The sequence below is a fragment of the Dicentrarchus labrax genome, unplaced genomic scaffold (assembly GCF_905237075.1).
Source record: "Dicentrarchus labrax unplaced genomic scaffold, dlabrax2021, whole genome shotgun sequence".
In the NCBI taxonomy this organism is placed as follows: Eukaryota; Metazoa; Chordata; class Actinopteri; family Moronidae; genus Dicentrarchus; species Dicentrarchus labrax.
In genome coordinates, this window is record NW_026136721.1 from 7,084,541 (window position 1) to 7,097,569 (window position 13,029).

At 38.7% G+C, this 13,029-nt stretch overlaps 1 protein-coding gene and 1 long non-coding RNA gene across 2 annotated transcripts; one reads left to right on the forward strand and one right to left on the reverse strand.

The window, feature by feature from the left end:
• The first annotated feature begins 393 nt into the window (after window positions 1–393).
• On the forward strand, window positions 394–918 carry LOC127355382 (uncharacterized). Its single transcript, XR_007881737.1, has 3 exons — window positions 394–495; window positions 650–746; window positions 870–918. It is a non-coding gene; the product is annotated as an uncharacterized LOC127355382 (long non-coding RNA).
• A 5,359-nt stretch (window positions 919–6,277) lies between these two features.
• LOC127355373 (ladderlectin-like) lies at window positions 6,278–9,533 on the reverse strand. The gene is made up of 7 exons (XM_051386188.1): window positions 9,459–9,533; window positions 9,271–9,377; window positions 8,247–8,297; window positions 7,976–8,067; window positions 7,749–7,874; window positions 7,397–7,496; window positions 6,278–6,489 (listed from the first exon to the last, which is right to left on the reverse strand). The coding sequence occupies exons 1-7, from the start codon at window positions 9,515–9,517 to the stop codon at window positions 6,416–6,418; spliced, it is 609 nt and encodes a 202-aa protein (XP_051242148.1). The 5' UTR covers window positions 9,518–9,533; the 3' UTR covers window positions 6,278–6,415.
• Window positions 9,534–13,029: the final 3,496 nt, after the last annotated feature.

Here is a 13,029-nt window from a genome sequence, read left to right on the forward strand (position 1 = left end):
CATTGACCAGGAAATGGAATTTCAATTGCTCTTAAAGGACCAATGTGTAAGATTTAGTGGTGTCTGGCAGTGAAGTTGCCAAACTGCCAATGGTCCTATCTATAGCCAGTGTTTGGTTTGGCTGTTCTGGGCTACTCTAGAAACAGTGCTGGTCAATATGGCAGACTTATGTCACTGTTTCCTTATTGGCCCTCATTGGAACACAAACACACTCACGTTTCCACTCCAGTCAATGGTCAAAGTTCAGTCATTCACATGCTGCACGAGCTGTGCTTCAGGTGTATGTATATAAAGAGCAAGACAGCCTCCTCTTCATCACTGCATTACTCACCTGATACCTGAACTTCACCTCACGTTTACCTGAGAGGTAAGGCAGAACATGAAGCTGGAGTTTTTTTGGCTTCAGTCCATGATCAGTTTGATTACAGTTTCCTCCAGGAGCTCACCAGGAGAGCAGGATACACCATCTCCTGGATGGGAGGATTCTACTTCCAGGTTATTAGACCCTCATACATATTTTATAAAAGCCACTATAACAGATGAATCACCATCCTAGATAGGCTGCATCAGCATAAAAATATGAAAATTGTGGACAGAAATCTCCAGTCGAAGTCTGCTGCTTGTTAGACTTGCTGTGTCTTGTGTCCAGGGCTGGAGGTGGGTGGACCAGAGCTCCTTCAGCTACACGTACTGGAGTACAGTGAATTCTGCCAGCAGCTACCCATGCGTCTACCTTAGAGTCGCTGGTAAGAGCACATTGCCATCTGTCACTGCAACTTTGGTTACATTCAGCTAGCTGAACGATGATTAATGATTACAGTTAAAATTTACCTCATGTAGTGTTGATGAATGAACATTTTCTCTTGCAGGGGGCTGGTCCAATCAGGCCTGCAGTACTACATGGCCGTCTATCTGCATGAATTCAATTCAATTCAATTTTATTTGCATAGCGCCAATTCATAACAGAAGTTATCTCAGGACACTTTTCAAATAGAGCAGGTCTAGACCAAACTCTTTAAAACATTATTTACAGAGACCCAACAGTACCACCATGAGCAAGCACTTGGCGACAAGGGCAAGGAAAAACTGCCTGTTAAAAGGCAGAAACCTAGGACAGATCCTTCGGCTCTAGGTGGGTGGTCGTCTGTCTCGACCAGTTGGGGTGAAAGAGAGAGAGAGAGACAGACAGGTGCACAGCAACAACAGTATTGGCAATGGCAATCTAGCAGGACCATGGCAGGAGGCTTCACCAGGATCGATAAGAACCTGCGAGACGAGAAAGCACAAGAACTCTGGGGAAGAAGTGAAGTTAGTAACATGCATTAATGGGACATGAATGAGTGCAGAAAGAGAGAGGAAGAGAGGAGCTCAGTGCACCATGGGAAATCCCCCGATAGTCTAGGCCTATAGCAGCATAACTAAGGGATGGTTCAGGACTCACCTGATCCAGCCCTAACTATAAGCTTTATCAAAGAGGAATGTCTTAAGCCTTTTCTTAAATGTGGTGAGGGTGTCTGCCTCCCGAACCACAACTGGAAGCTGGTTCCACAGGAGAGGAGCTTGGTAACTGAAGGCTCTGGCTCCTGTTCTACTTTTAGAGACTATAGGAACCACAAGTAGCCCAGCATTCAGAGAACATAGTGTTCTAGAGGGGTAATAGGGTACTGTGAGTTCTTTAAGATATGAAGAGGCCTGACCATGAAGAGCTTTATAGGTGAGGAGGAGGATTTTAAATTCTATTCTATATTTTACAGGGAGCCAGTGCAGAGAAGCTAGTACAGTAGAGATGTGATCTCTTTTTCTAGTTCCTGTCAGTACTCGTGCTGCAGCGTTCTGAATTAATTGGAGCGTTTTAATGGACTTATTGGGGCAACCTGATAATAAAGAGTTGCAGTAATCCAGCCTTGAAGTAACAAATGCATGGATTAGTTTTTCTGCATCTGTCTGTGATAGGATGTGTCTAATTTTTAAATGAAAGAAAGCAGTCCTAGAGGTCTGCTTCATGTGGGAGTTAAAAGACAAATCCTGATCAAAGATAACTCCAAGATTCCTGACAGTGGTGCTAGAGGCCAAGTTAATGCCATCTAGAGTAACTATATCTTTAGACAGTGAGTCTCTAAGGTTTTTGGGGCCAAGAACAAGACTTTCGTTTTTTTCTGAGTTTAACATCAGAAAATTGCAGGTCATCCAGGATTTTATGTCCTTAAGACATGTTTGTAATTTAGATAATTGATTAATTTCATCGGGCTTGATTGATAGATATAACTGCGTATCATCTGCATAACAGTGAAAGTTAATGGAGTGATTCCTAATAATGTTGCCTAAAGGGAGCATATATATAGTGAATAGTATTGGTCCAAGTACAGAACCTTGTGGAACTCCATGACTAATTGTAGTATTTATTGAAGATTCATCGTTAACATGTACAAACTGCGAACGATCTGATAAATATGACTTAAACCAGCTTAGTATGGTTCCTTTAATGCCAATTTGATGCTCAAGTCTCTCTAAAAGAATATTATGGTCAATGGTGTCAAATGCAGCACTAAGATCTAATAATACAAGTACAGAGACAAGTCCATTGTCAGAAGCAATCAGAAGGTCATTATTAACTTTAACCAGAGCTGTCTCTGTGCTGTGATAAACTCTAAATCCTGACTGAAAATCCTCAAATAAACTATTGTTATGTAGAAAGTCACAACTTTAAGGGGGGGGGGGGAATATAAAAAAAAAAAAAAAAAAAAAAAAAAAAAAAAAAAAAAAAAAAAAAAAATAAAAAACTGTCTAAATATATATCTAAGTTTACATTAGCAAAAGTCCCTGAACTTGGAGAGCCACTGATAACTGTTGATGGCAGTTGGTGATTAATTTTCTCTCTAATAGTAATAATTTTATTATAGAAGAAGCTCATGAAGTCGTTGCTACTTAAGTTTATGGGGATATGTGGCTCAATAGAGCTGTGACTCTCTGTCAGCCTGGCTACAGTGCTGAAGAGGAACCTAGGGTTATTCTTATTTTCTTCTATTAGTGCTGAGTAATAGGCTCCTCTGGCATTACGGAGGGCCTTTCTATAAGTTTTAAGATTATCATGCCAATTTGAGCGATATTCTGATAATTTGGAAGTGCGCCATTTCCTTTCAGATTTCCTAGCTATTTGTTTTAACTGGCGGGTTTGGTGGTTATACCAAGGTGCTAGTCTCCTATGTTTTAATAATTTCCTTTTTATAGGAGCGATAGAGTCTAATGTTCTTCGTAGTGAGCCTGCAGCACTATCAACAAGATTATCAATTTCAGAGGGATTAAAGTTGTTATAGGATTCTGTTAAATTCAGACATGAAGAGGACTGACACCTGCTAACCCTGACAACAGGGTTAGTTGTGTGTGCTGATCTTAATCATAGTCCTTGGAGGTCACCAGGATAGCTCACCTGGTAGAGCTGGAGCCCCATGTACCAAGGCTGAATCCTTGCTGCAGCAGACCAGGTTAGAATCTGACCTGGGGCCCTTTGCTGCGTGTCACTCCCTCTCTCTCTCCCATTTCCTGTCACTCTTCAACTCTCACTATCAATTAAAGGCAATAAAAGTATGTAAAATAAATAAATAAAAGAATGCTATGAGTTTAGCATTTAGAATCACAAGAGTTGTATGTATTATAAGACATTTTTGAATGTATCAGTCCACATGTGAAACAAAATACAGCAAAATCAGCTCTGTAAAGAGGCCACCGAACCAGTTGTGATTTCTTTATTTACTTTGGAAAACATTGTATTAGAAATTAAAATACATAATAAATGCAAAGGCAGACCGGATCGTCCCCTAATCGGACGGTTGTTGGTTCATTCCCTGGCTCCTCCTGCCACCTGTCGAAGTATCCTTGAGCAAGATACTGAACCTCAAATTGCTCCCCAAATTGCAGGTGTGTGAATGTGTATGAATGCGTTAGTTTCTGTTCGATGGGCTTTGCCATCACTGTGTGAATGTGTGTGAAAGGCACTGTACAGGTCCATTTACCATTTACCATAGCAAATGTTACCTGCATGGATGCTAAATGCTAAATGGACTGCACTTATATAGAACTTTTCTACCTTAACAGACAAAACACTTTGCAACTAGCCTTTCATTCACACACACTCACACACTGATGGCAATGGAGCTGAGCTGAGCTCCCCTGAAAACATTATTTGTGAAATTTTGGGGGGTCTCTAAAATACTCACAATATGCTATATTGTCATGCATTTCTATTTTTCTGTATCTTCATCATCATGGATAATGTGTAAAGTTGACTGTTACTGATGTATGACTCATGCATAAGGGTGATTCATCACTACTACACTTTAATAAAGATTATTGCCATCATAATCCAAGGGTGGCGATTGAATATCCTAAACTTCACTCCCTTTAACTTTCTTTGTCCCGTTCAGTCTGTGCATTGTATCCCTGCTATTCCCTAAAATAGAGTGAGCTCCCCCGAAACCCATATTATAGTTCACACACTGCCTCTGTCATCTTGCAACAGGTGGAACCCACGTTAGCCTATGTATTTTTATGGGATCTGATTGGCTTGTTTGCTGTGTCCTTGGTGAAAAGTACCAAGGAACAAGTGAGGACGACGTCAGGAAACTAATTGTTAACAACTTGCTGAATCTAAGAATATATAATAGATGATAGATTATTGAGAAGAGACTGTTGCATACCGTAAGTGAACGTTGCCAGTGAATATAGTTCTCAGGGTAAGTAACTTACCTTAGAATGAGCTGTTTTTATCAAAACAGGGCTTTTCATACATTTTGCAGCCACTGTAGTTTCTCCTACACACCAAGGAAGATTACCAGTGTTCAGATGGTTTCATCTTTATTGCTAGATGCCACCAAATCCTATACACTGGTGCTTTAAAAAGACAGGCCACCACTTGAAGAGGTCTGGCATAAGAGATGCTTTTCAGCTTTATAGCCTATTGTGACCTATTGCCTTTTGGAAAGATGTTTGTTCAGTGTTCATACATATAGTATATCAAAGTTCCCAGTGGGCAAAATGCTACCTCGGGTCCGTGTTGTTTTGGTTTGATTTTCCTTTCGAAACGGGTATTAAAAACTGAAAGGTGGTTATTTGTTTTGTTTTAAATACAAAATTAAATTGAAATAAGGCGTTTTTCTTCTGGTCAAGGGATGGGAATTTAAAAAATATTATTTCCCGTGTGGGAATGCTAAATAAAGCCTCTATTTATGCCGGACTGATATTTGACCAAATATAGAAAATATGGAATCTGGAGTATAAATATGGGTTTTTTTATCTCCACATTGGTACGAAATGCTTGATATTAGTATACTTGTAGTCTTGATGTGTGAGTCAATATATCTCCTGCCGGAATTATTGAGCAAGTGTTTTTAGTGCTCAAATATATGAAATATTGGGTCAATATGGACTTTTATTTTGGTATTTTACTGGTGGTAGATACTTGATATAAGTGTTTTTTATTCATGGGCCACACTTTAATGTAACATATTTTAATTATGCTTACGGTCTAATACCTTTATTTTGAAACCGGGTAATACGGCGTCTCCGCATTTACCATAATGTGGAATACTTGTCACTCTAATTTAAGTGCGGCTGATTTGACACGGGATCGGACTCCGGCTGGATTGACCGTTCTGTCTCTGTTTCTCTCCCGACCGCCGATGCACATCCGGTTCGATATGAAGGTTTTTCTTTCTGTTTTTGTGATTTTATTTTTGTTATATGAAATAGAAATGATCGATCATTTTTTTTCTCTCCCTTTGACCATGAAAGAAACGCCTTGTATTTCTTTTAATTTTTGTTTTTAAAACGAAAATCAATACCTGTTTTTTTTTACCGTTTCTGAAAGGAAAAACCAAAAACCAAAACAAACACGGACCCTCAGCCCTCAGCAACAGGATATTTCTGTCTTTGACACTTACATTGCTGTCTGTTCAAAATAAATGAAAAGCAACATAATTGTACTAAACTCACACCTAACTGTGGACTTAAAAATAACTAAATCACCAAAGCTGAGTATTCAGTCTAGTATGATGACAAATTAAAATTTGGGCAACACATGCAGTCTGTTCAAGTCTATATTTTTTCCAAAAATAAGGACAAGTTTTTATTATTTTTTTCAATTATTTTATTTAATTTGTTGTTGTTTTAGAATAGATCCAATATATTACATTCTTTAGGCAGTTAAAGCTGCAGTAGGTTACTTTTCTAAAAAATATTTATATATATCTGCTACTGTGAACAAAACAACGAAACAAAAAAATACTTCATATTTGAATTTAGTTGTGCTGAGATTTGTGCTACATATGCATGATTTTGGTCCAACATGTGTAAGTATGACGGCAACATGTAGTCTTCTTATGAACAAACAGCAGCTTCAGAATTATCTGTAGAATCATGACTAGCAATCTGGCTTCACCTGACAGACGAATGGGAAGGGCATGCTGCAGCCATGATTGGACCAGCCTTTTGACCCTGTAAAAACATTATTATCATTTTATCAGTTACCCTATGGCAAAAAATGACATCAATCAAGTTGAAAGTCCCCATGAAACAGAAAACAGAGCTACCTCATCAGGCAGCTATGGAGGGACTTGTAGCAGGTATTGATTGGCATTTACAGTAGCTAAACCAAAGCTAAACCTCCATAAACTATGATCTAGTTTCACCAAAATCACTGTATAAAGTTATAAAGTTGTGCTTGTATACAGTAATTAGTGAGGCTCGGCCATTGATGTACGTAACACATTGGCCCTCAGAAACACTAATGTCGTAAGAGCAACAGTGTATGCAAAATTAGCGTATGCCCCCAAATGCAGGATGAGTCATAAACCAAACTGTAAAACATCATCAAAGCTGCAGTAGGTCATTTTTTATAAAAAATAACTTATTTTCTAAAACTTTCACTATATCCTGACAGATTAGACATGAAAAAATCAGGTTCCTCTGGCTCCTGCTAGTGCTCCTAATGTCCAATCCATTTACAATAATGCACCAGGCCTGAACAAAAACAACCAATCAGAGCCGAGAAAGATGGAAAGATACTTTGGGTTGGTGGCTTGAAGATAGTTGAATGTTGACTCTCATTCTTAGGCTCCGCAAAGTGTCCGATTGGTGGTTTTTGTTCAGCAAATATGACAAACAGTTATTTTCTATAAAGGTTACCTACTGCAGCTTTAAGAACATCCAGAAAAATACCATGTAATTGTTGAACCACATACTGATGTATAGCATATGTGATGATCAATTCTGACTTTATGGGGAACTTTAATGGTATAAATAGGCCTGTGGTCCTGATGGTCTTGTTTGGTGCTGTACTGTACGCTCAAATGTTTTTTGCTATTTTAACCAGCAAATTACTGTGTGGGTTTTCTATTCTTACCTTGAGAGTTGAGCTGTAGGCACTGGTAATGGTCACTGGAGGCCGCTGTTTCCCAGTTGTGATAGTCAAACAATGAGCCGTCTTCCCATCTCCAGTCATCCTGAAGGAGATCATCGTTACAGTCCCATTCATTCACATTTTATTTAAGTGTCTCTGCATGTACACTTTTAGTTTAAAGCACCCTATAAAAGCACCTTATATTATATTACGTCTTGTTGTTGATTTACATTTGAGTCATAGGTAAGTGTGGGATACATGTTTGAGTGTGGGATTCAAGTGAGTGATAACTGTGTTACTACATATTATAACCACAGGTTTTCTCAAATCTGGTCGTTTTAGTGCTTGAACAAACCTGGAAGAAGTAACCTCCGATCCAGGCAAAAGTGTGCCCGCCGTTCTTGACCGTACCCTGGAGGAAATTATACTCCCATATGTTGTGGACTGAGGCCAGGCTGCCACCGTAGTTACCACAGTACCTCTGCAGGGCGAGGCAAGAGGACAAAAATGATATACTGTATTCAAATAATGCTAAGAAGCTCCAAATGTTTTATTTCATTACAATGAATACTATGTTATCACCTCAGCATTTGTCCAGGTGTCAGGGTTGTTGTGTAAGTAGTAGCATTTACCACGGAAATGGAGCCAACCATCAAGGCAAAACTGGAAACGAGCTAGAACAATGGGAAAAACACAATACCAGTAATTAAAATAAATACCAAAATGTATCTTTTTTCTCATTTTATACATTTTTAGGGAATTTATTCACTATCTTAGGATATGAATTTGCTTGAGTTTCCTGCTGCAGCAGCCTCTTGTGTTACTGTGAAGGTGCATTCTGTGATTTTCTTACCTTGAGGTAGAGCAGCTGCTTGGTCAGAAACAGTAGTGTCAACATCCACCTCTGGAAAACCCGACATAAGATCTGTAAGCTTAACTCTTTAATATGTTCTCTGTGTGAGATAGACTGACTTGTGTGAGGAAGTACAGTATTATTTTCTCTTAGACATAACTGAACAGAAAGATGAATTTATAACACTTTAAAGGTATAATTTGTTGTTCTCATGTAGGTGTACTGTGCAGCTTGTAAGAATCCCTAAATGGCAGCATTAGCAATACCTTTCTAAGAAACTTTGTTAAGGAGTAGCAATATTACTACATATTGCTCATTTAAAGGAATTAATTAACTAGGTTTGGATGTACAGTAGAACTAAGGTGATCTCTTCACCATCCTTTAGCTCGAACCAATAATCAGCCACTCCAGGAAGTTGCAATGTCTGCAACAATTTACTCAAATCAAACCAATTCTGTGAATTCTACACAACCTTTGTCTAATCGCCACAACTTTTCTGCACATTTGACCAATCATTGCAGTTTCATGTGGAAAAACAGCCCGTTTTCAGCTTTGTGGTGAGGCATTTTCCAGCTAATCCAAGAGGGTTTTTAAAAATAGTTTAGGTGCACTTCTCGATTTAGAAATAAAGCACATGTTGTTATAATTTTTTATTTAATTACTTTGTTTTTAATTAGAACCTTCAGAAGTTCTATTCTCACAGGAACAAGTTGCCTTCTTCAATTTGTAATGAATTATATATATAAATTGCAACTATTTTTGCAATTTCCTACTGCAGTTTCAATGCAAAAGATTCCCAAAAACATCACATAACATGCCTCACATTGTTTTTAAGGGCTGCTGTGAAATCAGGCATTTCAGGCCATATACCCTGCAAGATCCTGGATTGACTGATAATGTTGTCTGGGACATTTCAGCAATGATTAATTTATCTCTGTCCTAAATATGTTTCAATATATCATCTACGTTTGACAGCTGTCATAAATGTGTACAAGCATTTGAATCTGTTATTATTCTGTCTCACCTGTTGCAGCCCTTACGGACAGAGCAGCACAGAGGATAATAGAGAGGATCAGTAGAGTCTTCATGATGAAAGCTAAGGAACGTCTGGAGGGAAGGATGCTCACAGATCTGCAAATGGAAGCATTGAACAGACAAATGTAAGAAAAAGATACTAGCACCAAAAAAGGACATTGAAGCATTAAGACTTACAGAGAGAGGCAGCTGTCAGTAAATGTGAAGTGTTCTTCAGGTAAGTCAGTGATGACCATAGGCTCTGTGCTCTTTATATACTGAACCACACTGAGTCCCCTCCTTCATGTTCACAATACAACTTGTTGGACTTTGCCTCCTGCGTTATAGTAGTGAGCTGTGTTACAGGAAAACAAATTACTTCCCTATTACTTCTCACCAAGGTGGTTAAAAAAAATCCTCAATCAAACATATGGGTCAAAAAAGCGGTGGAATTTTCCAGGAGATGTTCCATGCTGTCTAAACTGGAATGAAGAACTCTCAAATCTCCTGGAATCGTAATGAATGTGCAGGAGAACTGGCTATAACTTAACTTATAAAAAAGGAGACATAAATTAAGACCACAGAGGTGTCAGTTCAGTAATGTTACACATAACCATGAAGAATCTGATAGGGTAGAATAAAAGCACTAGCTTTTATATCATATCTGTAAATATTAGTGCTGTCAGTTAAACATGTTATTAACGGTGTTAACGCAAACCCATTTTAACGGCGTAAATTTTTTTATCACAAGATTAACGTTCTTTTTGGCCTAGCACACTTTGTAGTTGCAACAACTAGTAACGTTAGAAAAACTACAACACCACACCGGATCTAGCTAGACCGGAAACAAAACAACAGGCACGCCGCACACACTTGTTTAAGAGTAGTAGACGTTACGTTTTGAGTGGATGGCGAGCGCGAGACGCCGAAATGGATGCCACTAATATTCTGAATGGAAAGTTTACTTTTAAAAAGTTGCCAAATGGTTCCATTGACAAGACCAAAGTGATCTGTGTGTTTTGTCGTTGTGAACTGAGCTATCATCGCAGCACGTCCAGTCTGAAATACCACAACATTCTACCATTGAGCGAGTTTGATGTTATTTATTTCTTCTCTAGCCCCTGCTCTGTTACTGAATTGTGGTTTGTATTTACCCTTTAATATAGCAGCCAGTATAATGCAACTTCAACCATCTCAAAAGTATGTAAATACCTAAAATATAGTAGAAGCATAATATGCATCACCACTTGCTCACCATCCCCAACTGATCTCACCCACTCATTTAGCAATCTTCCACATGTATGAATCCTGAACTGACACAAAGAAGGAAGGAAAATATCTTAATTGATGAGTGTAATGAGGATGACTCAGTGAAGGAAAGAGAAAATATCTGAGATAAGATATAGTTCCCCATAGTAACCTATTTACCATTTACTGTACCAGGAAGTCCTTGCATATAAGGTGAAAGAGAAGATAGACTAGACTATCCGGGGATTGCCCATGATGCACTGAGCTCCTCTCTTCCTCTTTCTCTCTTCCTGCACACATTCACGCTGTTGTCGTCGTTGTCATCATCATCTTCTTCATGTTCATCATCATCATCAACATCAGTCACTACTATTAGTGTAGTTCTTGCTACTGTTGTTGCTGTGCACCTTTGTCTCTGTCCTTCTGTCATTACCTCGGTTCTCTCTCTCTCTCTCTCTCTCTCTCTCTCTCACCGCAACTGGTTGAGACAGACGACCACCCACCTAGAGCCGAAGGATCTGTCCTAGGTTTCTGCCTTTTAACAGGCAGTTTTTCCTTGCCCTCGTCGCCAAGGTCTTGCTCATGGTGGTGCTGTTGGGTCTCTGTAAATAATGTTATAAAGAGTTCGGTCTAGACCTGCTCTATTTGAAAAGTGTCCTGAGATAACTTCTGTTATGAATTGGGGCTATACAAATAAAATTGAATTGAATTGAAAAGAGCCTTGAAACTATAGAAATATAATGTGAAACAGAACAGTAGAGTTGTGGGCCAGATAGCTAACCAGTGTGCTGGAACTCACTATAAAGCTCTGTAAAGCCACTTCAAATATTACTGTACAGTAAGTATGACTACATATGTTGAAAAGGATTAGTACAAAGGTAGATATTTGAAGGCTAACAATTAGCAATTATCATTCTTACTAAGTCATATCATCATACTAACCAATCCCTCCATTGAGTCGCATCTAAGCATCTGACCATTATGCTTTGTGAGCAAAGACCTTTTTTCCCTGTGTCATCTGAGAAATTAGCTAAAGTTAGCTCATTTAGGTTAAGACAGGGCTTACAGAGATACAGTCTCTAAGTGACAAAGTAAACTCATATTACAAAATACCAATTCAATGCAATATTAAAATAATAGTAATACTATAGATGTAAATGCTGAGAAGAAAACCTAACCAATATGAGCCATTTGTTTTCCAATGATTCATTTGACTTTTTTAAACTGTCACAATGCAGAACCGCTCCAATGAATTATGTAAAGAAGTTTCAAACAACATTCAACAACAACAACAACAACAACAACAGTAACAATAATAATAATAATGAAAGGGGATTTACACCCAAGAGCTTCACAGTGAAGGGGAGAAACTCCCCTCAACTATATATAGTGCTAACATGCTAACTGCCATAATGACAAGCCAACCACAGGGGATGCAGGGGAGTAGATAGTGAAGATACTGAACCCCAATTTGCTCCCAATGTCTGGTGCTGTCGGTGTGTGAGTGTGTGTGTATGGGTGAGCTCAGTATCATTGTGGGCGCTCTGGACAGGAAGCGCTATATCGCTCCTGAAGAGCAGGTTGGTACCTTGCATGGCAGCCTCTCCCATCAGTGTGTGAATGTGTGACAAAATGTATAAATACGAGTCCAGCTTTTTCACAGCAGCCATTTTGACAGGAAATAGTAGGGTAAATGCAGGCATTACCAATGACACTAATTAAGGTTCTGTTCCATTCAGGTCAAACAGAGTCACGGTGCTATTAAAGTATGTGTTGTAATACCCTGTGAATTGCCCTGCCACTTCATGTCAAAATGGTTGCTGTGAAAAAGATCTGTACCTAAATGACAGCAGGGGGAATTACATTAGAACCCTATATGTACTATATACAGATACATATAGTATATATCTAGTACAACCTCAAAATGCTGAAAGATTTTGGAGGTATCTGACTGTTAATCAATTGAGCACAGATTACAGCCAAAGCCAGCTCCTCTACATCTAATAAAGACATCATGTTTCTCTCAGAACCAGTGCCTGAAATGGGGCAGTATTCACAGGTACTGAGTACTGGCACTTAAGATTTTTGTCCATGTGAGTACCCTTACTTCTTATTGAGTACCACCACCTCTGTTGAGCATAGGCATACCCACCATTGAGGTCACCAAGGTCTGGACCTCAGGTATATACAAAATTTGTGAAATAATCGCATAAAAATAACTAACGTTTTAACGTATGCCCCAAAGCCCCCCTAGAAAGTTCTGAATTTGGACCTCAATATTTCTAAAACCCCTGCATACAGCAGTGCTGGTGAGGAACTACTAAAAGTCTGTGTAACATTTTGGATTTGGGTACCTGGCACCTTTTTTGATCCAATGTAGGCACAGCTCAAAACTGTCTAAAGAGGAGTGGATGTTGACAACTGTTTGAAAGAATAATGGACAGAGAAGTATGTGTTTATCTTAATTTTATTTATATAGTGTAAATTAATTTAAGTCTTGTAATATTCTGTATTTTTGTTA